We start from the raw sequence: 26,576 nt of genomic DNA, 5'->3' as shown, positions 1-26,576 counted from the left end.
GGTGTTTAGCAGGTCATTTATGGTAACCTGGGCACGTGCTGTAGCATTTAAGTGTTAACTGATCAGAGAAATTAATGATTTATTAATGATCCCATTTTCCATGCCCCCGCGTACAATGTGCTTTTCAAAATAAAGTGGTCACAGTTGCGTCAAGGTTCTGTAAATCAACTCATGAGTGAACAAACATTACTGATGCTATGAAATACACATGAATAAAGCCACTGTGGCTGGCTGTGTTTTGATCTGCATTTCCTACTGTCTTATTTTATTTAGTGTTCATAGAGTGTGCTGCTACTTTAGCCAGGAATATCTTCAAAAAGAGATACCCCGATCTCAAGAAAATGGCTATAAAAAGATTTTAAAAATGAATTAATTGAAACATATTTAAAATAAAATGCAATTATGTTGTTTTGGTGGGTACATATTTAAAATCTGTAAACACATTTTGAACCGTGTACTGTCAAAAATGCAACCATTTCAATAAAAAAAAAAAAAAAAAAATCCTACAGACTCATGAATCCACGTCAGAGCGTTTGTAATGTCACTGAAGCAGAAACTTGTCTGTCCTGCTAGCTCACAGTACAATTAGTGTAAGACCAATAAAACACCCAACCCATATTTGTCAAGTCACTTTTTATGGCAGCCTGTACGCATAGCATGTGGTCACTGATGATCAACCTAGCCCCTTCATACTGTACAAATACGCACAACGTTATAAATATTCTAAACTGCCAGGAGTTGGATTGAGGCTAGGAGTCAACACAGAGGCATTTAATCGCTTTATCAGCTCGTAACGACTCTAAAGATTGTTGATGATTACTAATGTTTGAATTCTACTAGAGCTTCACTCGCCTGTACATTTAAGCTTATCTCATTGACAGAAATGTGTGCTGCGTGTCGCTGTATACAACGTACACTGGCCCATAACGAGATGTCAGCAATGCTTCTTACCCACTGACCATGCCCTGACACTGATGAAATCTTCTGTTAGCCCATCACAGAGACTAAAATAAGCATAAGTGGGGGAGAATTGGAGACAGACACTTCCTCTTGATGTTCCCTACTGAATTTAAGTTTCCTATGTTACTCACTGTCTTCTCAAAGAATCCTGCATCCCTTCACTGTGTTGCATGACACTGCACTTTGGCTCCCAGTGGCGTCACTTTAGCACAGAGGACAAGAAGTGACTCCATCCATAAATAGCTTACCATAGTAAGCACTTCACACAATAGCAACAAATGCATACTGCAGATTTTGTCCACGTTCCATTTCCCTGACCATTCACTGTCAACCACACTGGACTCTATCTGGGGATTATTTCTTTACTCCCAAACATGTAAGAAGCTTTCAGAGGAGCGGCAGAAAATCTAAACACAGTCTGCTAATCATGCTGTTAACAATTTCATCTTGTTTAATGTCCTGCCCAGGTCACGCCCTCCTCCCTAGCCATTTCTGGTTCCCTTTCTAGACGGGTTGAAATACCCTTGACTTCGTAAACTCTTGACATCCAGTCCCTCACCCACCGTGAGCTTGCGTAATGAGCGCCTCCGGTCACCCCGTCCTCAGAAAGAATGAGCAAACAGCTTCTATCAATCTGTCTGCTTTAATCTGCTTTAATGACCTTCACTTGGACATTCCCACACAGACAAGATTATGGTATGGTGCCAAAGGGTGTAGAGAGAGGCGCTCATCGCTGGGAGTCTGACTTTAGCTCATTTTCAGCTCTACTAATTAGCTAAAAAAAACTACAACAAGCCACTATTACAACCATAGAACACTCAGGTTGTCATGCTACAAAATGTTTTTTTTCTGCATTAAACTGAGTGTGTGTATAATATAAAAATAATGATATACACTTTATCCATACAGTGCTTTAAAAAAAAAAGTCACAATGAACTTAACATGATTACACTGAAACAAAAAACAAAGGCTCAAGAATGCATTTCTTCACCATCTACTCAGCCTCCAACTATTTTGCTGTCTGAGATTACAGAGCAGACTCAAGGCACTCATTAGAGGACGACCTTGACACCTAGGTTAAGTCTGTTATTTGTTTTCATAAAGTATTTATCACACAGAAGTGAGAGAAAAAAAAACCCTCAAAGAGTCAAAAGCAGCTTGTAAGTTTTGTGGTCAGTGGTTAACATCAGTTATTGACACCAGTGGGTGGTTTGAGCGAAGAGTCAACTATGACCATGGTGTGTGCTAGTGCATGAGCGATGCAAACAATGAAGACAAACGATCAAAAGCAGTTGTAGGAGGAGTTGGTATTCGTGAATAATGTTTTCACAACAAGGGAAAAAGTCATAGACAATGCATTCAAAACTACCTTTGGTGTGTTCTAGAGATAAACCCTTGCTTGTGTTGCTTCAGTTGTATAAAAACAGTACTAGGAAGTCTACAACAACATAGGAAAAAAAATCATAGCAACAGGATGTTGTAGTGTATGTACCTGCCACTGTTGCATCAAAGCACTGAGCACAAATAACAATTTACTCTTACTTCATGTTTGGGAAATTTATCCTCAGTTTTACGCACAGATGTAAAATGTCTACAGAGTTTACGCAGGCATCCCTGCATATCTTCAGCCCAATTATTTATGATATAAAAATCAAACTGTAAACAAGTAATGTGTGAGCAAAACAAAGTGAGCAAAGCGGCATGTACAGATGCACATCCTTTGACATTTCTTTCCCTATAAAAGCGGAACTGCCCTTCCTTTGCTCATGACTTTGAAAGTAGGGCTGTGGTAAAACTGCCGCCTTGCCACATGTGGCATGAGTTATTTTTACACTTTTAACAGTTTGTGGTCGCAAGTATAGAAAGACAATGTGTTTTGCCTAACTCTTAACAGGTTTGTTCTTACAAAGACTGACAGTGTGAGTAAGACAGAGACCTCTCTTACAATACTGTTCTCTTTCTGAAGGCAGTGCACATGCCCTTCAGGTCATGCCCCTCTGTGCCATCTGCAGCTGCAACTGATAATGGAGGAAGATAGGAGGGGAGGGAACCAGCCAAGGCCAATCCCATGAGAAAAGAGATAGAAATAGGCACCTCTCAGCCATAACATCTGGACACAAAAAGGGTGTGAAATGTCAATAGGACAATAATTGTCCTAAAACCTCCAAAATAGCACCCCCTTGTTACCCTTCCAAATAGGAAACAGTCAATATTGGTAAAACTGTACAAACAAAAGGGCATTTTGTGTGGGTGTGGGTGTGTGTGTACGTATGGTGAACCCTCACAAAGGTAATGTGACTCTGAGTTACAGCTGGAGGCCACTAGAGTCCGAGCTTTCACTAAGAGCGTTTGAATAATATTACGTTACCACATTCAGTTCATAGTTTGCCACCAGACTGGAAACTTGACCCAAAACTTGACATTGAGCTCGTTCAATATCAACTCAGATTCGAAAATGCTTCTGATCTAGCCAACTAAACATTCATTGAGAGAAAAATTACTGTATATAGCCTTGGTCACTTTTTTGGTGGTGATTTGACTTCACAGACCAAAATGCTAGAATTAAATTGCATGAGGAAAAACGACTGCAGAGATGGGCTGACAACAAAAAAACAGACACTTCAGTGCGAAATCAGTGAGTCCAGCACCAAAAATATTGGAGCTGCAGACTTTGTTGGTACATCTTTTCACTTTGTTTGTGTTTATAAGTGTGTTTAAAGTCCTAAAAGGCAAAAACCTTAGTTGAGTCAAAGGATTGTATCTTTCAAAGCACTCTTTTATTTGCATAAAGCCATAGTGCTAATGCCTGCTGAGTGATAGTCCAAACTCAAGTCCACAGCAGTGGACTCAGAGGGTGCAGGTAGCCAGAACAGTGATCCTGCAGTCTAACATTACACACTGTATTTATCTACGAACCGGAACATCAAACCCAACTGACAACATATTTATCTTGGCGCCAAGATCAGTAGTATTAGGCAATATGAACTTTTATACAGCATCACACGAGGCACATTAAGATTGCATAATATCATGTGCATAGTGGGATTGCACGACAAAAAAATGTTGTATATTGTCTTAACTGGTCGTGCATGATTTTATGGGTTAACGTTTCATGTGAGGGTGGGTCAAGAAACAAAAAGCTATTTAAAAACAGCAACTGTCCCTCCATCTGCAAATAAAGACACAGAGATGAAGGTTTTGTCTCTCATTTCAATGCAACTATGTGGCCCAGTGTTTCATTAAACCTGTCTGCCCTGGTCGTAGTTATTTAGTAACTTATCATTCACCACTCAGTCAGATATTCCTGGATGTGTTCAGGGCTTTCATGACAGATATAGGGCCTACAATTCTGTCTTTACCAGGTTCAAGCCACTAAAATGTATTTACATGTCCCACTGTTATGCTGAAATATTCACAGGGAGATCCATTGTATGGTTGAAATTAAATCTTAGTCCACAAAGAAAAGTTGGGCAACACTGACCTTGCCAAAATGCATGTGAATTTTATTTTGTTTTTTGAATGCTTCCATTCATGTGAGGAGGACACCAAACTATGTATGTGCACATTTTCCGTTTCATCAGCGGACATCATGGTTTAATGCAGGGAGGGAAAGAGTGACACAAGAATGAGCCTCAAGGGTAGCCAAACTGGAAATACAAGTGGGTGTTGCCAAAATGTGTTTGTGTGTCTGAGAATGTGCGCATGAGTATATTTACAGCAAACTCTGTCCAGAACATCTCCATGCGCAGGGATGTCTCATTTCACAATATATGTCTTGTAGGGAAGTGCAAATAAATCCTGTCAGCGTAAACTTGGTGACTGATCCCTGACCCCCCCAATTACACAATGTGATAAAGGTTTTCTTGCCTGACAAGTTGAGAAAGATGTGTAGGTATGCACCCTTAGCTTCTTTGTGCAAGAGGCTGCACTGCTGAATTAGACAATCCTGTAAATCTTGTGCACTCTTTGAAATAAAAGATACTATCTCCTCTGTGGGTCTAATCACTCAAGAGCATCGGTGCCGTCATTGTGGAGGTGTAGACATTTTTTTTATTCAGTCATCATATCTCACATATACATACCTCCATGTTCTTTCAGCAGACCAACCACCTTCTCAATTGCAATGAGGATTCTGCTTAATCTCGGAGGTGAAATGTTGCAGGACCTCTACAAGAATGTCAAACATGCAGAAAGAGTAGACCTGCCCCTCAAGTAAACTCAAAGACTGCTCTCCACCACAGACAGCAACCAGGGAGGGGACCGGAAGCTAGCAAAACACTCTAAACCTAATGCACAGCGCTGATGTGAAATGCCAGTTTCATACACGATTGCCCGTACACACTCAGCCACTGCACATACTCCTACTATCTCGTGGCCTGTGACTAAGAGGTCTAAAGCTCAGAGGAACATGCCACATGGTACTACAAGAATTCTAACAGGTACACGTGGTGATCAAACAAAAACCTTCACAAAGTGAAAAATAACCATTTTTGCTTCCATTTCACACAAATATTAGATGTTAGTTAAGAAACTACGAGGAGTTACAGGATTCCCTTAAAATTAATCACTTAAGTTCTAGCCTAAGTTTGAGGAGGGGTTGCACTTTAGTTACCACATCATTTCCTAAGTCCAATGTCCCAACCACTGGCCTCTGTGATTTCTGTTTGCAGGACCTCGCAGGCTTTAGGCTGAGACAGAGCCATGCATTGTAATAAGATAAGAAAGGACAGGTGGCCCAGTGATCAGGTGCCAGACTGCCTGCTTTAGAGCTGAGCTGAAGTCTACTGTGTCTGCTCTGGCTCTCTTGGATTCGCTTCACATTAAGCACTAAAACAGCACAGAACAGAGTAGTCTCTTCAACCTCTCACAGGTAATCACTTATGTCAGAAAAATGCTGAGCTATTGCTGGGGACTCATTTACAACCCAGAGCACCTGCTGTAGCACTTACCAAGAAGTCCTATTCTACTTAATATTTCCTGTTTCAACAAACAATAGGATACGTATTAAAGAGTGACACTTTTCACCCTGGGCCAGTCTTATGAATAACCTTTAGCATTAACAACTGTTTCCATAAGAAAGCACACCAAAGAAGGTTGGATAAATGCACAAAACCAATTCACAAATTGAATGGAATTTCCCTTTCCCCTGTATTGACAGGTCAGAACGGCTCTTACCTTGCAGCTGTTTAAACCTTCCTTCCAGGATGTTAGAGTATTGCACCTGATTAACAAATGCTGCGGGGGACAAGCAGGGCTCTCTGTCCCTGCGGTCATACTCCATGGCCTTTTCTTCTGGATCTGTCTCCTGAATATTCCTCTCAGACACAGAGTGAATGGGAGCTCTCCTGCATAGCCCAGCAGAGGCAACCTTTCCCACTAAAAATGTATCAAATCCTTCAGAGGGCTTTCCAGAAAATAAAAGTTTTGTATATCCAAAATGCCTTGGTTAGTCCTCCTCTTCTAGATTCCCTCAATGCTGTGCCTCAGTAAGGTACAACAAAAGCTTGAAAATGTGGCCGGATTCTTTTCCTCTACTGTATGTCCCACCTTGTCCAGTGAAAATACAGCAGTGCAACAGTGGAGGCTTCTTTTTTTCAAAGAATAATTTCAAACAAAACTGAAGAACAAAATGTTCTCTTGTTTCATCTCCTCCTGAGAAGTATTTCACCACGCTTGTGGCCTCCGAGCAAAGTAAAAAACTTTTCGTTGCACTCTCTTGTGGTTCAAGCACACTGGCTATTCCTTCCCTCCAAACTCTCAACACGCAATTGCTGGAGCAGAGCAGAGCAGAGCAGAGCAGGCTAACCGGCTGCGGTCGGATAGCTGTGTAAACAAAGCCTGCTGTGCTGTCTGAAAATTGTGTCATTTGCATAAGGTGTGTTTGAGGGAGGAGCACAAAGGGAGAGCACGGTGGAAGGAGGAGGGGAGGGAGGTGGTGTAGAGGTGGACTAAACCATTACAGTTCTTTGCTCGGTGTAGCTTGAGGCGGATTATTCAACTCCACCTTAATTCCAGGGAGCATCGGGGTGTGGCCTGCCAAGAAGGTACATCACGAAAGTCCCAATCAGATCGCATCCTTATCCTGTTGTCTTGGTGTGTGGCTCTTATGGCTATCACTCTCTGAAAAGGGATTTGATTCTACGCTTTCTGTTCGCGGGTCTGCCATATGATAAAGCGTTAAGACAGGAAGGAAGTTGTTGAGTATGTCTCCGCAATACAACAAGCTGTTTCCTGCCTGAACAAGATTTGAAATTATAAGCTTGTGTTTCTGTTTGTCAGGCAGATAGTTAAGCAGGTGTGGGGGTGGAAGTGAGTCACTACCTTTCTAAAGCAATTATAGAACTATACTGCATTCACAACTTTTATGTCTTACTAGTAAGGAACAAATATAAATATGATTTATGATTCAACTTGTTCATGAAACAATGGATTTTACTGGCTTTTTAATATGTCAGTTTTGTCACTGCCAAATTCAGTGTTTGCATGAAAACACTGGAGGGAGGACGGACTTGTATTTTAAATTGTACGGGGATTTGACAGTTACAAAACAATTATTTTCCTTCATCACTGAACAAAGGCTCATGATAACATAGCAACAGTAATTGCAGCCTTGTAGCACATAGTTCAGATGCTCAGATAAGTTTATATACACATGACTTTTGTGGCTGTGCTCCATAATTCAACACCAGTAATAAAGCAGTATTTATTTACACCAAGTTATAGAGTATAACTATTGAATGGAGGGTTTAAACTTTCTTGCAGCTGCTAATTAACACCCTTAAAATGCAACAGTAAGAGTTACAGATCTACTAAATGCCTGTTTGTGCAAAAGTTACACAAGTCTGTAAACACAGTGGGGACTAAGGTCAAAACCTTTCTTGCGAGAGGATGGCTTTTGGTCTGGTCAGGGGGCAGTGGTTAAAAGGTCTGTTTGCTTTTTTTGATCTGTGCTTGTACTGATGAGCAGGGAGCATCTGGATGGTTCTCATTAGAAGGCCAAATGCCCCGGGCCTTCTGTGACTGGGTGTTTATGGAGGGAGGACTGGACTAATGAGATCCAAAGAGAACACACTTCCTTCTGAAGAACAGAGGCTGTGCAGTGGTCACATGCGGTGAAAAAATGAAGAGTAGAGACCTGGTAAACTGGTAATGACCATTTAAGATCCCATTGGGCATATATCAAACATCACAATCCCATTTAACATGCGAGGCAGATGTGATGGCAGGTTTGTGTGTCTGGCATATGCGTACTAACATATTATGTTAGGGCAGATCCCTCCCTATACAACCCATCAGTCATCTGGACGTACTAATACATAAACATGCTGGATAGGATTAACAGTGATTTTCTGAATCTTGTGAAACTCGAAGACAAACAGTGAGAAAGTCTGCCAGAGGGAGATGTGGGAGAAACTCCTGCATGGAGCAAACTGGAATTAATGATAATTAATGATGGTCTGGTGCTGTGAGTGAACACAGATGAAAAAGAGGAAAAGATAGAGGCTGTGAGGGAGGTGGACTACCAGAGGGAGAAAGGAGAAATCTATTGCTGAGCATGTAAATTTTATTCACCCCACAGCACAACCCCTTTGAGGGACCCGGGGGAGGACGAAAGGCTGGACCATACTCCAAACACCAGCAGTACATATCTGATCTGAACGGGAATCCCCCTGGAGCAAGTGCGGTTTATTTCTCACGAGAGTCACACAATCACTCAGATCTCAGTGTTCTCCCAAATGCAGCCAAATTTGAGGCAGTGAATTGATATTATATTCTATTAATCATGCTTCTGTGTTGATTCTCAGTTCATTACAAATACATGCATGGTCTGTTCTCTGCTAATGATGTGGATGCATTATGAAGAACACCAGTAACATAGTGTTAATAGAAAGCACAGGGATGCTATTTAAAGTGCAAAAGCCTTGCTCTTTCCTACTGTGAAAGCTTCCACAAGTAAATACATGTAACTCTTTGAGTGTGAAGCTGGGCGTTGCTTAAAGAAATGCAAATCTGCACCACTTGCCTTGCTACCCACACATTATAGGAGAGCAGATAAGTGGTTATTTAAGCAAATTTCAATTATATAACACAGGAGAAGCTCTCTACTGTGAAACAAGTGGGTGCCGCTGCCGTCATACCTTAAGCAAAATGATTCCAACAGATTGTAAGTGGCAGAAGAGGTGTGAATCAGGAAATGAGGCAATCATGTTACACAGAGACAAGCAGAGAAAGTTGAGTTGTGAGAGACTGTGGGAAAAAGATGTGTAAGTAAGGAGCAGCTCACAAACTGCTGAAGGTCTTGACATTTGGGGGTAAGATGTAAAAGGTGGGCAGGATTTGTGCTTCGGGGGAAGTAGCTGCTACAGCATGTCAAAGAATGTGCACATCAAGCCCACACTCGTCAAACGGAGATGGTATCACAGGTATTCAAACAGGAGCGTGCACACACACACATACATACATACATACACAGGTCAAGCTTTTACATTTAATATACATACGTCTGTTGCTTTCCGTATTTATATGACAGTAATACATAATATAAATACAGTGGAATGCATGTACAAAAAGGCAACACCCAAAGTGTGTTTCCTGTTGGCATGAGGAAATGAGTCTGTATGAATTTGTAAGTGAAATGAGGTTTATCTTTCAGAAATACTTTGACTACAGCATTGCTCAAAGATGGGCAGAGCATGTGGTTTTTGCTGATTGTGTGTGCATGTGTGTAACCGTGTGTGCATGTGTGTAACCGTATGTGCGTGTGTGTGTGTGTTCCTGCCTGTTGCTCCCCTCTGGTGGGTTCTCCATGATACTGCAACTTGTTTTGACTACAAACAACACAGATTTTATCTGCAGAATGTGAAACCAGGAAGGTACAAGGTAGTTAAATGAACACACATGCACGCTGGATGTACTACAACAACTAATAGAGCCGTCAGGATTTCACCTGGGTCACATTAGTTGAAGCCTCCAACAGGATAGGCTGCCCAGTACACATGCACTTGCACAACTTGGAAGGATGTCAAGACTCTCAAGGGCAAGCTCTTCATTCATTTCAATAAGACCACTACTTGGGCAGGGCACGGGCTCCGAAACACACGTCATCCAGAAACCTTGGATCATCTCAGTGCATTCATGTGATGGTTGTTTTCTTAAATAATCAGAGGACAGACTCACATTATGAACATTTTAGATGGTTTATTTATCTTTAAGCGATGCTGTATTGAAGGAGGATTTTCCCCACCTAACCCTAAAGTCTCACCACCTAATTCCATCACTGCTTATTGCTCTGTGGTGAATTGACTTTACAGCTGCCTGGCTTTGTCCTCCTTTTGAAAGTATTTCTGTCTTGCCCTATAAAGAGAAAATTGTGCCTTGTGGGAGAGAAAAAATAAAGTTGGTTCCTTGTTCTGGAGAGCCTCATTAGATTTCAACAATTTACTATTAGTCTGGGATTTTGTCTCTAAATGTCTGTTTATCAAACTCCTGTTGCATGTTATTTTACAAGTGTTGTCTTATGTGTAGTTTCTAGCCTTACTGCTGCTAGGCTAGCAAATTTCTACCTGCCCATTTATAGAGAGCCTACTGGCGTTAGTCAGCCCTAAGAATGTCTGCTCTTGATGTGGGTTTTCTTGCCACACTGGACAGCCTCTCCTGTCTACTTCACCACAGAAATAAACGGAAAAGAGTAATCCGTCAAGCCTGTAAGAAATGTGTTGTCAGGGACTGTCATGTAAATACATGGAGGCCAAAAAGGCAGTCTTAAAAACGCTAACAGTCAGAGAAAAATTTCTGGTGGTCCCACCCAAACGGGCTGTCACCAAAAGCTTGACACAAAAGTGTGTCAGTATGTGACTGAAAACCTAAGTAAGAATGCCTTTTACAGGAGCTGTTATACAGCTAAACGCTCTGGGCGTTACCAGTCAGCAGAATCTACTGCTTAATACTGTTTCTTGTTAACATGGTGAAACATTTCAGTTCAGGCCTTCTAAAAAATGCATCATCTTTAAATTAAACACTGATGTTTTTATATTAAATACAGAAGTATTTGATCAATATGCTCTAACAGTAATGTTAGAGTATGTTTGATTGAGTCCAAAATAATTACTGAATTTTCTTGAATGTTTCAATGGCTTATATTTGATAATGTACTTGTTAAGTCCTTTGATAGTATTACTTGAGTTGTCATAACAACATTCACATCATACTGTTCAGCTCAGCAGGACTTAATGAAGCACGCAGGGCAATTTTACATCAGTTATAACAGTTTGATGATTAGTTTCTTTTGCTCGTTTCATCTTGCAGCTTATTGTAACTTTGTGGTGGAGGCTGCTACACATTTTATATTTATTACCAAAACCTTTATGTTCAAAAAATTCCAATAAGATTTGCAGGATGGGCTGTGACCACTACCTGATGGACTCACAACTGATAATGTTCCCTCTAGTCTGTGCCAAAGGGTCTCTTCATAAATAGTGAACCCAACAAACTAGTGAGTCCTGAACAGTTTCAGTATTAGAAACACCTTTAAAATAATCCAGTCCCACATAAAAACATTTAACTGCAGCCTCAAAAATTACCTAGGAGCTAAATCAACACCTCTAAGACAGTGTCATGAAAAACTACTCAAGGCCAAAACACACCGGCGGCGTCATATGACGGCGGCGTCATTGACGCAAGTCAAGTGCCGCCCCCAACACACACAAAAAGCGTTGCGCTGCGGGGCGTCAACCGGATTTCTATTGCACACTCCAGTCCGCTAAGCTGGGAAGTACAAAATAGCGCTTTTTCAAGGGCGGTGACGCTGGAAAAATAGGACAATAGTGTAAAGTGCCACAGCGCGGCATGTCGACGCATGTTGAGCCGCCGCCGGTGTGGGTTTGTAAATAGAAAATATGGGGGCAGCTGTTTTGATGGGCGTCGTACGCCGCCGGAGTGTTTTGGCAAGGGTAGTATTTTTGGCTTTTGTGTTGGATTGTAGAGGTGTGCCTAATAATATCTCACCACAACTGCACTTCTGATGTCTTGTTAACCCACGAGGGCTGGGCACTTTGTGTGTGCATGACACAAAAATCGAGAAAATCAATCGATCCGAATACATTAAGTCTGAAATACTACACCTTTGTAAAGTTCATTGTTATGGTAAACTGTAAATGGGAGTGTCAGCCACTTTTTAAGGTCCACACTTTTGTTGTACAATGTATTAAATTGTGACATAAGAACAATGCTTCAAACAGAACCCAATGTTTGTCAATCATCATCACCCACCTACAGCACACATAGGCGCATGTTGACACCATGCAAACATCTACACTGGTGGGGCGTGAAGTGTAGCATACCTGCGAGAGCCTTGATGCGTGAGCGTTCGAAGAGGCGTGCTGAACTGTTCTCGTTATCCCAGTCAGTCTCTGCCGCCAGGTCCCAGCGATTGTTGATGTCATTATACTGCTGCTGGATCTCCAAGCTGTCAAAGTCCGTCGGCGAGATGGTGCTCATGGTGTCCGGGCTGGAGGAAAACACATTCAACCTACAATTCAGACACAGAGACACAAAAGCATCAGCATCAGTGCATACAGAGAGAGGAGAGGACATTGCGTGATACCAGAAGCTGACACTGACCCTGAAAATGTTTGTGAGCTAATGTTAGGGAGATTCAGTCTGGGAGCTGAGAATCTATTTCTATTTCATCCAAGGCCAGATGATGCAGTGTAGCATACATCACCCACACTCTCCTCTCAGCCTCACAGCTGCACTCAAGTTTTATGTGCTCAAACGACAGTCATATGCAAATAGCAGCTTAGACAGTGCAACTGCCATTGTGTGTTAAGAGATAAAAAACTTTGAGATAGTTCAGCAACTGCCATGAAGTTGTTCAGTTAGCCAACCAATAATTTAATATAACTGCTCCTGTAAGCCGGGGCGACTCCAGTAATCTCATTTTAGCCTGAGCGTTGATGGCAGAAACAACCTCAATCTGCACTGATTAAATCTTGACTTGCACATGCGCAAAATCTACAAAGCTACATCCACACGCACACATGATAATGACAATTTAAGAAACCCAGCATGCAAAACTACCACTGCACATGCACAGCAGTACAAACATAAAAACACATCTACATAACCACATACTGCAATAGGCCTGGGTGGTACTGTGCCTGAGTATTGATATATATTGTACTAATGCAGCAGTATTCAAGGATGCCTGCTGATGCTTTCAGAAGATATTTCCACTAAATAAAGTTTGCAATTAGCAATGTGGATGATAACTTAACAGGAAGTGGCATTCATTGGTTATTTCATTTAGATTGAACCATTAAATAGGCTTGGAAATGCCTGTCCATTAACTGGTACTGAGTCATGAGAGGAAGAAAATGTTAACAAACCAAAATCCCCAGTCTAGCTTGTCACAATATCAATATTATGACAATGCATCACTCAGTGGTGCTTTGGTTCCCTCTCTGCTGTGATAAAAATGACACCTTCTCTGATACAGTCGCTACTTCCCTTCTGTCCTCAAAACACATGAAGCTTGGGGGATGCATGTGCATCCTTGTGCACATACTTGTAGAACAGTATACAATGATGAGCAGGTCCCTATACTATTTGTATACAATAATATACAAACAGTATGGGGACCTGCTCATAAAAGATTGCCAGCCCTACTAGTGGTCAAAAACCCACAAAGTAAAACACCTTATATCAGTACCCATACACTCACTGCCAGCTTTGCAACAACCGTCCTATCCTGCTGTTTGTACTAACTCAGCATCTGTTTATGGGTACCCTAATATGGAAACAATCAATAGGCTAGTTCATAAACAAGGAGGTCAATCCCACCTCCATTCTCACACTGGCTGAGTCTTTGTATTTTGGAGACAGATTTAACTTAAGTCAGAAGTAAATGCAGCTTATTCATTTAAATTATGTGTGTTAGACAAGAAATGTTGTACACACCGACTTCTGTTACAGAAAGGCACATTTTGGCCTTCAAGGGAAGTGTGAAAAGCTTGATCATATTGATGGATCCTCAGCTTCACACGGATAAAGGGATGTCAAGCCAATAGTTTATCTGACAGCAACAGGGAAGTAAATCAGATATTTTTTCCATAATATTCATATACTAAGTCTGAATAGATTTCATATGCATCACACCTCAAACATGAATCAGTAATAGTGTTTAATTACTTAACGATTTCACTCCATTGTATAAAAACAGTACTAACTGCACATGACCACACAGATCCCGTCCTTTGTCCACTGACACCCAATAAGGGAATTACATACAGATTAGACCCCCCACCACCACCAGAGAGACCCATTAACTAACTGGGGCCATTTGTTTAAGAGCATTGCACAGATTAATAGACAAGGTTGAGCAGTTAGTTTGCTAATACCTGTTAGTTTATCTTTTGTTGTGTCTAGAGGCTGCGGCTGACTTATATGGAGCTGATGTATGACAGAGGACGGTGATAGAAATATGCTGAGGATTTGTGAGGAGGTATTCATAAGCTAAGCATGACTGAGGACTGCAAACCCTCTCCACTGGTTCAAGGTTCAATGAATTCATTTAATGCACTGAAAAAGCCGTCCTCACATTTTGGTCACATAAGCTCTCTCCATCACGTCTGTCATGATGAGTTTTGTTTAGGTTAGATTACGATGTGCCACAGTGAGAGGCTGGAAGGATTCTTGGCAACAAATGAGGTGGTGCTTGAGAGGAGATTAAGTAGGCCAGCTACGCAACACATCGCACATTAATGAGGCTATGTAATCATTCTCTGTTCTTTTCCTTGAGGTGTGATTGAAAAATGCGATAACAGCTGATGGCAGAGATTTATCTGGCTGAATGTAAAGCTGTCAGTAATGTGTCTGCCAGGACCGTTTTTGGCCTAGTCATGTCATGAAAGTAAATTCATCCTCTAAATCAAACATGGAGATCGATAACAGACAGCTGCCAGAACCGATACCTTTCAATACTGTGCACTGCCAGTGTGCAGCTAGGCTGGATCCATATACATATCCCCTGTATCATGAAGTGCAAAAAGTACATAATAGAAAGGCAATAGCATCCTTGGGCATAGTGTCAAAGAAAAGTGAATGAGGTGATGCAGATTTAAAAAGCCTAAAGTGAGCTATTATGCAAGAGGAGAGAAATTGGTTGATGTAATTATCAACACCTAAGGCAACTTAGTATGTGACTGAGCCACAATATTTGGCTTTTTGTGTTGTTTTTTAATGAATATTTTTTGGCAATTTTGCATGTATTGGATAGTTTACAGTACACTGTAGATGCAGATAAGAAACAAGGGGGAAAGAGGTGGATGTGATGCAACAAAGGTCCAAAGCCACAATTGAAAATCACTGCCATTAAGTGGTATGCAATTTAAATCCATTAGGCCACAAGGGCACATTGGGCTTTGTGTTTTAAATATGTTAAATCAGCTAGAGATTTTGTTGAAATCAAACACAGCCAATTCCACTATGCAATACAACAACCACTTGAATATTAATATGCTACATAAAACACATATTAAAAATGTCTTTCCCATAGAAGTAAATGTGCTTCCCATACTATTTTTCTTCAACAGACTTTGACATCAAATTTCTGAAATATCACTGATGGCTTCAGTTTTCAGTCATACCATGGCAATGTCCATCTTCCTAATCCTAAAGTACACCATGCTATTGTTAAGACAAGTAAAACACGTCTCGCATACATTCTAGCTATAAAAAAATAAAACAAAAGCTTGGCAAATCCTATTAGTGGCAGATTAAGAAGTGGCTGGGAATAGAAACTAAATGCAGGGATTAGAGTAGAAGGCAGAGCAACGCCTCCACACTGCCCCCCGACCAGTCACCTCCCCACCCACTGGCACCCCACGACTTGGCTAATACCTTCACCCCCCTGAGTGTGTGCACGTAGTCAGTATGTTTATTCTTGTGTCCTTCTTTTATAGGTTGGATATTCTCCAATCTTTGAAGCCACCGGCTATTGGTCTGACGACAATAAGCTGCTGGGAGACACAGCCAATATTTCGGGGATATCCGGAGTAGCAAGCAAATATCCGGGCGTAGCCTACCTCTTCCGTGCATCGTTCATTTTGCCAATCTCTATAAAGAAATATCTGCATAAGATTGCACGTTAAAAAAAAACAGCTAGCATGAAGCTAAATCCTTGCAAATGATAGCCGATGGGTTCTGCAATTGCATTTCCGTCCGAGCATTCCACCTCTCCACATTGACTGTTTACCTGCCACTAAACAGTTGGACTTCGACTACAAATGGAAACCAGAGCGCTTTGTTGCAATACCAAAATTTTGTCTCTTTGTCGACAGATTCTGAGGACATGTGCAGATATCTGTTTGTAATGATAAGAAAGCCTATTCTCTAAAATAAAATAATCACATGGTAAGTCCAAAAACATCATCGCTTTTGACAACTATGCCTTTCACTCTTCTGATCACCACCATGTCATATTATGGGGCAAATTACTACAAAATAGATCTAAAGTCACAGGCAGGCCTACACCATGCGGCTGATTGTGGTGTGGTGAGGCTGACAAAGAGCTCAATGGTAAGATTTCCATGCAGCTTAAATAACCAAAACGTCACAGCAAAGAAGCAAGAGCCACAAAGACTACACACACTATCCAGGTTAGGCCTGGCAGCAATGAAGCCCCTGACAATCTGTCTGTGGGAGTGGACCAGGGTGGGGGCTGCAGAGGGGCTGGACCAGTGAGGTCACAAGAGTCTGGCAGTGGCAAAATCGAGGGCAATCCTCCCCTTATTGTGGGTAGGAAGAGGCTCGGCTCAGTGTCTGCACTAATCGCCCCTCAATGGATCAGACAAACAATCCCCTGACCTACTATGATACAACCTACTGTACTCATCCTCCCACACACAACAGACATGAAACCACACATGCAAGCTGAGCTGACCTATTACACCCCCAGCACTACCATCAACCACCAACCCTCACACACACAATGCTTCTAAAAGCCACACATACAAATCCACCCACTCAGCATGTGTGGATCAGTATTCCGCACACAAAATGGGTTGCTTCAACACCTACAATCATGCTAGGCAGAGTGACGTACAATTGCCTCCCAGAGAGAAACCAAATCAGAACGAAAATAACCCCTAAACTGTAACCTCGCTCTGTAAAGTTAAAAAGGCATGAAGGAGACTTTCGAGTCAAATTTCTTTCATACACAAACCTTCAAGAGACATCAGATGCTAGCCCCAAAGCTACAGCAATGCAACGTCCAACAACACTGCTCATATCAGGAAAAAAAGGCAGACAGGCAGGCAGACAGATGTGGCACAAAAGGGGAGCATAAAAGAGGTTCGATGAAAGAAAATCCCCTCAAGACCTAATCCACAAATGACAAAAGACACACATTAATGTAATGAAAGATTTAGAATCTGTCGTGTATCCTTCATATGCCTTTTTCATTACTCTCTGAACACTAGTGCAATAACAAACAAAAAATACAGGGGAAATAAGTGCTGCTGTAACTTATTATTGCAATAACATTGCAGGGCTGTGTGAACACAATGAAAACTGACACAGATTCAATAATAGTATGTCTTCAATACTGTTATGAAATATCCTCAAGCTGGGTAACAAGGCATAGCCTACATGGAGTCAAACCTTTTCAAACATGACAGCACTATGCTTTCTCTAAACTCAAAATAGGAAAGCGGGACATACACCGTTGGTGTATCTGTTTCGGAAGAATGGTGCTTCTGAAAAAGGATGAGTGAAAAGGAAGAGTGAAAGTGGGGCACCGAGGAATGCCTCAAGGCGAAAGCCTAGCTTCTGACTGGGCAGACACACATCAGACTATCACTCACAGCAGAGTGACACCAGCGAAGAAAGCAGGGCAGAGGCAGCAGCATGATAGGCAGCACCACCACCTCTTTCTGTCTCACTCTCCGCCATCCCTCCTCCCTTCCCAGAGCTGCTTCCCCTTAACCAGCTGGTCTGTTTGTCACTGCACCCGTTAATCAGGGAGAGAGGAAAAGAGAAATAGAGTCCACAATCAGTCGCCCGCAGGGAATTAGGCCTGTGCCCATTAGCCAGCCACACTGCCACCGTGCACCAAGGGACTGGGGTAGACAAACACACACACACACACACACAACCACACCCTGTAATGTCAAACAAAGGAGCCATCAGCCTTGCCATACAACTCTTAGCAAAAGCCATACCATGATACACAAAATACACAATTCAGTTTTAAATATTTTACTGAAAACACATCATTATATGGCTGTAAAGCAGCCAAGAGCTTCACATAAACAAATTCTGATGAGTTTGAGCTGAGGTGGCACCTCTGTGTTGCCTGCCTGTGATACTCAGACGAGGCTGGAGGGTGGGTAGGCAGATCCCAAAATGCATCGCACAAAGCCGGCTCCACCAAACTGGCCCCATACAATGGAGGAGTCAGCAGAGAGTTGAGGCCAGCCGTTCGAGCCTTTCCTGTTTGCAGAGATGAGGCAGCCAGAGGCGTGTATGCATCAGAGGCCCCTCCACAGGCTGCTGATCCTGGCCTGAATGCCCTGCTGAATAGGACAGCAGAGGTCTTTTGTTGACCTGTAGCATCACATTCATCAAACACTCAAGCGGCCAGCATGCCCTCCACACATGGACATAGACATGTTACTTTGGTTTTGGGCACCAGCACTATATAAAGCAAATGGACCCCTTTAGGCAGCACCATTCACTTCAATAATTATAAATAACTCCACAATCTTTGGCAATTTCATCAAAATCTGCGAACATTTACAACTTTCTCATCAATCGTGAAAAAAAGACAAGCAAGATCTCACAACATCACACCGAGATATCCTTGAGCTAGTCCACAGACAATGTAGGTGCAGCTGATTTGTAAACAATGTCCATCCTAAACCTCATATCCAAGCTGCACTTTATTTTCTCATGCAATGCTTATAGCATGAGTAAACAATCAGTACGGGCAACAAAATTTAATATCTGATTTCTCAAAGTATTTCCTGAAGTAATCTCTAATAACACAACTGATAAAAACAATATGTGCCTCGAAGTTTGAGGAGACGTCACAGTGCTTTACAGGGAAATTGAGATACACCGGATACATCTTCATGATGTTCTTCCCACTATGGCCATTCTGGCCCATCCAAAGCATTATCCTGTTCATAACAGGACTACTTGTATCACATTTAGATTTAGAAGTGCCACAGCACGGACAAAGCAAGGCAAAAGCTATAGTGGTTGCTGCTCCTGTCCTGCCTCTGTTGCTGAATGAGTCCTGAGCTTAGCTTGCGCTTTGAAGTACATTTGGCTGGAAGTCATAGTGGCAGCATCAATCTCCGGGGCTGCCAGAAATCCAAATTAAAAACATCAGTGAATGAAATATTCATGCAGATCAGGCTAATCCACTGTGAATTGATTCTTGCCATTTTAAAACACACAAGACCAAGCGCAAGCGTAAGCACCGTCAGCATGCCCACAGGTCTGCTAGAGTGTGCGTGTGGTGATGCTGATGCATCGTTGATCGAAAGGCCCGCTCAAACCATCTGTTGATTCCCAAAAAGCCTATGTGCATGTGTGGGAGGTTCTTTGAATCATAGGCGCTTTATATTTTTGGTTTTGCTTTTCTTTTCTTTAACAAGACCTTAAAAATGGTGCAACACATGATAGTTTTATTTCCTTCTTGCTTTATAGTGCCTGTCTGCCTGTCTATCAATACAAGACAAAGACTACTTTAACAATTCGATAAAATATGTTAATGTGGTTGCAAATTAACACTAAAAACAGGAAATACTGGGATGGACTGAAGGATGGCATGCATTAAAGGTCTAGGGCCGTATTCAAATCACCAGCCTGATGTTCTCTATAGTGATCTTGTAAAAACAGCTGCTACTTAATAGAAATATATTGTGACTTGTGAGCCTGCATTTCGTCTTGCAGCACTAAAATTGTTTTCAACTGTGTTTAGAGGTAGTTAGTTCCTTTCTTATAGTCAAATATTGCCCCAGGTCAAAATCAAAAATGCTACAATTGCTTGGGATGGCTCTATATTGAATTGGCAGTGAAATATTCCTTTTTCAGATTCCTGAGGGGGTGTGCAACATTTTGTGACCCTGTGAAGCAGAGGTGCAACAACTGCTCAGAATTTCTGCCTGTGCATGAAAAGGCTGCCCACGCAAGAGGCAGTGAGCATGAAACAAAGTCCTTCCAATGACCTCATCTTTAAAAACAGGTGGGTGTATTTATTAGGGGCATAACGAAAAACCTTTAATAGCACATAACATGCCATACTGTAGATGCATAAAATGGATAAATCTGTGCTTGCTTTCCAGATGTCCTGGTGGTTGTGTTGCTGGCTGCTGCCACGTGTGGCCCTGTAATGACCTCATTCTTTCTCCCTCTCTACTTTTCTGACATTATGAAAAATAAAGGAGATGAGTGAACTGCCCTCTCCTTGAACTATTGAGCATTTAGCTGTGTTCAGGATTCCAACTTTGTATGCTACGCAGCGCACTGCAGTTGTAATAATTATCATAGGAAAGCTGGACATAAGTAATTTAAAGCCTGTAGTATGGGCATAAAATTGAATGCCATTAATGTTTTTCTATAGAACGCAAATGCAACTAAAGCACCAAAATAACTTCTGATCTACTTTACTCACTGGCTGCTGTTTAAAAATAGATGCAAGATAAATTGACATTTATATTAATGACTCAGCTATCCTAAAAAAACTAAATGCATATTTTATGCAGATGACCCAGTTGTTCAGGACAGTTCTTCAGTATATTTGGCTCCAGTTGTTTTCAAGATCAATCAATCTCATTTCACAAAATAAGTGATGTTTTTATGGAGATAATCTTGATGATCTATACTGCCTTGCTTTGTTTAAAAGATGTGATATAATCATATTCATGCTGATGACCTACTTTTTCAAATTCTGGAAATAAACTGGAATGGTCTCTTGAGTGGAAATCACAAATGTGTCTCCAGAATGTCAACTTTTCAGGAACAAATTGCAGCGTTAGTCATATCTTTTGACAATCTGAATTGATCCCATTTGTTAAAAATATTTCAAAACCCCCACTGGTTGAGGGATTTTCTTGTCCCACTGAAAAGCATTTTTACCGAGTAAAAAGTATTATTATTGTTATAGGTATTTTATCTTTCCAAAGCTTTGTGGCCATTTTCTGTTCAACATTTTAAGCTCTCTCACACTGTTAAGGGTGGATTGCCTAGCGCCAAATGCATCTTCAGTTTTTTATTTAATGGCAGCGGATTAAAAAACCCAAACATTTCGGCCTCAAGTCATCATAAATGTCACTTTCTGGCCTCACAACCCAGGGCACACATGCCGACGGTTTTGTTTTCAGGGGGGGTTGCATTTGACACAACCGCATGTGAAAGAATGAATAAATAAATCTGGAAAATAACTACCAATATTTAACTTTCCACTGTACTCCACAGGCCTAAAAAACTAAATGTTAAATGTAGAACTGCATGTCAGAAAGCAGCACTATAGTTACACAAGGCGTATGCTGGTTAGTGATATGGTTCACTGCAGCACAATGAAAGTGTGAATGACAGGAACTGAAAAAGCTTGTTCGAGAGGGATTTTGAGAATCAGCACTATGGGGGGCCCACATTCACAGCCCCATTCTATTGTTGAACGCTGTTCATCTTGCCAGCCAGCTAACAGCCATATCTCATCCATCTATCATCACAACCCATCTGTCTCTCCATCAAAAGGTTATTTCAACCTGTGGCCATGAACACAATAACAAGGTATGATCTGACTAGGATTTTTTGACGCAAATGAAAAAAAAACCACACACACTATTTACAGTCTAATAAAAAGATGATGGAGCATTTATCTAGCTTGTTTTGGTACACGCTCTTCCTGGGAACATTATGCAGTGCTAAATGGATCGATAAGCATTTTCTAATTATATACAATTACCGACAGAGAACTTCTATCACAGCAACACACAATGCCCGTCCTGCAAATAAGTGCTTATCTTCTAAAGCTGCAATTCATAAATCAAATTAAAAAATATACTTTTTAAACTCATACATAAAACTTTCAAGTGGGCTTTATGTATTCTAATTGGTCAGCATGTAATTAACATAAAGAGCAACGGTGCTCAGTTCAAATTGAGGGTGCCATAAGCTGCTAATTTGAATATATCTGATAAATCTGCTGATATAAATGCATTTGTATTACTCCTCAAAGGCAGATTCACTTTCATGAGCGTGTGTGGCTGATTGTCCATAAAAATCTAAAGGAAGGCTCCTAATGGCTGTTTGCACAGGAAGCCTGGACGCCATTGGAAAAGACAAAGAAACACAAGAACTGCACAATGGCTAATAAATTATTCCAAGTACATGGTGTGTTTTGATGCACAATTACCCAGTGTTATTTTCCTTGTAATCTCCCCATTTGGTGTGTAGTCATATCACAGCAGGCCTCTGCGGCTAAATTTTATCCACAGCCCCAAAGGGATGTCGTTAATTATTAAACATACTGTATGAGGCCTGCTTCAACCGCACACCTAATGCTGCCTGCAGACAATGCTCCATGAGCATCATTTCAACAAGGTGAACTGGAAGGGGAGAGTCATCATATCGCCCTCTGGTGGTACCACTCCAAGCTTACTGAAACAAGGTCTGATCTCTCTGTGGGGAATTTTGTGCAAATTTGGCAAATTTATCAAGTAAACAAACCCTGTATTTGTTGACTTTAGAGTAACCAGATTGATTAACATTGTTTTTTTTAACATACTACAAGTCAAAGGTTTTTTTTCTTCATTAATTTATTTGAAAAATGAATTCTGTGCGATATCAATTGGCATCTAGGCTACTTCACAACGAAAGTGACAATCACAATGAGCAGTTGATATTAAAACAGTTGATATTAAAAATATTAAAAATATTGAGCACTTTTTGACTTAGTACCTCTATATTAATTCTATGACATTATTTTGGGTATGGCTACGGGTGATTTTTGTAGAAAATTTAGTCTGAACTACATGTAAGTGGTATAGTCTCTATGTGGGTAGGATGATGAGGCATTTATTTTTTTTTTACACAAGCTTGCCTGATAATATTAGTTATGTTAGAAGTTTATGGAAATTGCATTACATTTTAGCCGCAATACAGCCTTAAACATCAGAGAAAGAAAACATTTGAGCAACAGAATATAACAAAACAGCTAAAATCCAAGGCGATATGCTGTTTCTTATCACAGTGCTGATATGGTTACCACATAAATCCCTGCTATATAACAATAAAATAAATAAAAAAGTGCTCCGGGCAAACCCTAGGTAGGAAATAAAAACATCCAAACAGTAAAGTGCTAAACAGAATTTATAGGAATAAATAGGAAAGCAACATACATTGGTTAACACGCAGTAATTATAACCTAAAACGATGAGGTAATTCATTTTAATTGCTTATTTTCTCATCTTATCTATATTTAAAAGTAAATTTAACTGATATAATTTTGACAAATCTTGTCTTCCATATAAACCAGTTTCCTGGCCACAAAGGGAAGGAGGAGATGGAGGCATATTAAACATAACAGAATGGACACCTGGCTTTCCATCACACTCTCTATGATTGCAATCAATGTGAAAATCAGTCACTGAATATAAAAAGGGGCTAAAACCTTATTTGTGTTGGACTGAGAACCAGTGACAAAGGATATGAGCATCCTGTAATGGAGAGGGCATAGGTTTGGTTCCACGAAACAGCCAAATAATACTTTATTAAAAGTGTCCTTAAAAAAACATCTAACCATTCCCTGACCTACTATTAGCTGTTCTAGCCAAGATGAGGAGTTAAATGCCATAAATTTAGATGTTTTGCACTGATACAACTTCGTCAATCTTTGCATAAGGGCTTCCCACTTTTCCATAGCCAGTGTTATTCCACTACTCTTTTAGTGCAGTGCATTTTTTCCTAGTGTTTCAGCTCTTTTTTGTTGTCTCCTATAGATTAAAAAAAAGAATAGAACATACTAGAATATAACCCTTCATCACCAATAACTACTCTCGATTATGACTAATACCTGCCCTATATTGTACATAAAAATCTAAATTTTCAAACGGCTCAAAACTGATATTGAAATTTTAATTTCATCAGCATGCCCATGTGTTTTTCCTCTCTGCCACAATAACATTTTTTTCAATGGGCTGATGTCTCTGGGCCATGAAACATGGTTCTACACGTGGTAGCCGGCAAATGTCAGCTCTCGGTATCTGCAAAAAAATAGGTGGTATTGTCTCAAAATGCTTCCTGGGCATATAGCAAACTTACACTTTGCAAAACACCTTGTTCACTGGCATTTGTTTTTAATGAAATTCTGCTCCTAAGCCAACCATTTAACACACTTTTACCTGATGCATCCCTGCTATGACTCACAGTCTAGGCCAGGCACGCAGTATAAATCTCAGTCCTATCATAACATAACCACACAGCCCACAATGTCGAGAGCAAAAACTGCAGCTTTAAAAGATGTCAGCACTATAACACATTTTGGCCGAGACACTAATAATAATAATAATAATAATAATAAGCTGGCTAGCGGGCAGGCAACATGGCTTGGTCGGTTTAACAATGGCAGATGTTGAATCAAAGATCCACAGGCTGGTTGCATGTAGGAGAACACGCAGATAAAATGTGGCTGCGTTTGACATCGGTTCAAACAAAGGCAAGAAGAGACAGACACACACAGGGATGGTTCCCAGTAACTAACGCAAGGCGTTGCAGTCAGATACACTTCTCAACCAGGCAGCTAACACACCAGAATTATAAATGAGTTCATTTGAGCCAGCATCTCTTTCAGAGTTTCAAAAATGACATTAGCTGCGATACAGAAACGTTATGTTTGCTTGGGGAGCTAATAGCAGTGGTAAGCTAACAGCAGTCACCTGAATATCAGACTCCCCTCTCTCATTAGCTTTGTTATTAGTGGGTAGCCCACTGGTGCTGCTGGAGAATAAAAGACCAAAAATAATAATAAATAAATCACGCTTACCCCTTATTTTGTCTTCTGTTACAGAGGCTGTCGATATTTTAACTACCGCGTCACTATGTGCGATATTTCACCAGACATGAAAAATATCTTCCTCCGCTACCGACGCGTGCGACGAAGCTAATTCAAATTTTAACGGTCAAGAATCCCAGGTAACACCGATAACGTCTTTCCGTTAAATCCGCATCCTCGGAAAAGATCTTTTTCCTCCGCGCTGCTAACCGGTGCAGCGCGTTACGAAACCAAACCAGGCTGTTTTATCTCGCTTTCACACAAAACCGGTCAGCGGGGGAAGAAGAAGACAAAAAAAATAGGCGACGAGAAGAGCCCGTTTTGAGGCAGGTATGAGACGGATATCCGCAGCTGCTGCTTCTTCTTCTTCCCCCCGCGGCCGAGCATCCGAAGGGCCGTCCGTACCTCACTCACTCCCGCTGCCTGTAACGTTACTCCCGTTCAACAGGGAGAAGAAAGAAGAAGTGGACGTGGTGCTGGTAGTTAGGGGTGTGCGTAGGGGGGTGGGGGTGGGTAGGTGGTGGTTGTGTGGGTGGGTGCTGACCCTTCACAGTCACATGGGAAACACTGTGCACATTTTCAGTATTCTCAACAATATCTGCAACAACACTGAGAGGAGAAGATGCTCTGTCCCTGCTCTGCATCTGGTGCTGTCCCTGGTGCTAAAACTGCAACATGCACATCCACATACCATTCAGTTTTCCATCTTAACATAGCTTTTTGTGCTTGCAATCAGTTAATGCATTTAAGGTGGAAATTCTATGAATACATGCATGGAAAAAATCTTGCCAACATTGAATGCATCATCTTCAGTCCACATGGGGCTGCAGCCCATTAAAGCATCTCACTAATCTTCAAGGCTTTAAAGGTCCAGTGTGTAGGATTTAGGGGGATACATTGGCAGAAAAAGAACACAGTAAGTATACTGTCTTTAGTATGTAATCACCAGAAAATAAGAATAATGCTTTTGTTACCTCAGAATGAGCCGTTTATATCTCCATAGGGAGCGGGTCCTCGTCTGCGGAGACTGCTACTAGACGCCACTAATTCCACCTAAATCTTACCCACTGTCCCTTTAAATTCTCCAACTATCTAATTTAACTGGTGAGAATATAGGGTACTAGAAAGTAAATCAATATGATGATGTCTTCTCCTTGAGCTGTTTATATCTACATGGAAATCGCCATGTTGCACTGCCATGTTTCTACAATATCCCAGAACCCTAGAACGGACAAACCAAACACTGGCTCTAGATAGGGTCTTTTGCATTTTAGCATCGGCCGCTGTAGTTAGAAGCCCCTCCGTGTTTTTACCAGTTTTAATCACCAAGTCTGTTTGTTTTGGAGAGAAGGAGACCCCTGACAATTATTCGGCCCCTGGTTAAAAACCTCCCCGAACAAAGAACTCTGAAGGACTTCTAATCAGGAGAAGTTTCAGCTGGTTGCAATCTACAATCCTTAGTTAGCAGTCCCTCCGTGGCCTCTACAAATAATTCGTCTCCTGGTTAAAACCTCCTGAACAATGAACACTGAAAGACTTCTAATCGGTAGAG

At 41.2% G+C, this 26,576-nt stretch overlaps 1 protein-coding gene across 3 annotated transcripts in view; it reads right to left on the bottom strand.

Annotated features, from left to right (window-relative positions):
- LOC126388273 (spectrin beta chain, non-erythrocytic 1) overlaps nt 1-25,480 on the bottom strand; it is a 51,662-nt gene extending 26,182 nt beyond the window's left edge. Inside the window, exons 1-3 of one of the 3 annotated variants that reach the window (XM_050041297.1) lie at nt 25,016-25,480; nt 12,300-12,487; nt 6,136-6,258 (exon numbers count right to left, since the gene is read on the bottom strand). In XM_050041297.1, the coding sequence (XP_049897254.1) occupies nt 6,136-6,258; nt 12,300-12,456 (280 nt within the window). In that variant the 5' untranslated portion in view covers nt 12,457-12,487; nt 25,016-25,480. Of the gene's footprint in view, nt 1-6,135; nt 6,790-12,299; nt 12,488-25,015 lie in introns of those variants that run through there. The other 2 variants (XM_050041295.1, XM_050041296.1) reach the window with 2 other exon arrangements.
- Nucleotides 25,481-26,576: the final 1,096 nt, after the last annotated feature.

This window comes from Epinephelus moara, chromosome 3 (assembly GCF_006386435.1).
Source record: "Epinephelus moara isolate mb chromosome 3, YSFRI_EMoa_1.0, whole genome shotgun sequence".
NCBI classification, from domain to species: Eukaryota; Metazoa; Chordata; class Actinopteri; order Perciformes; family Serranidae; genus Epinephelus; species Epinephelus moara.
This window is presented reverse-complemented; position numbering and strand designations above follow the sequence as displayed.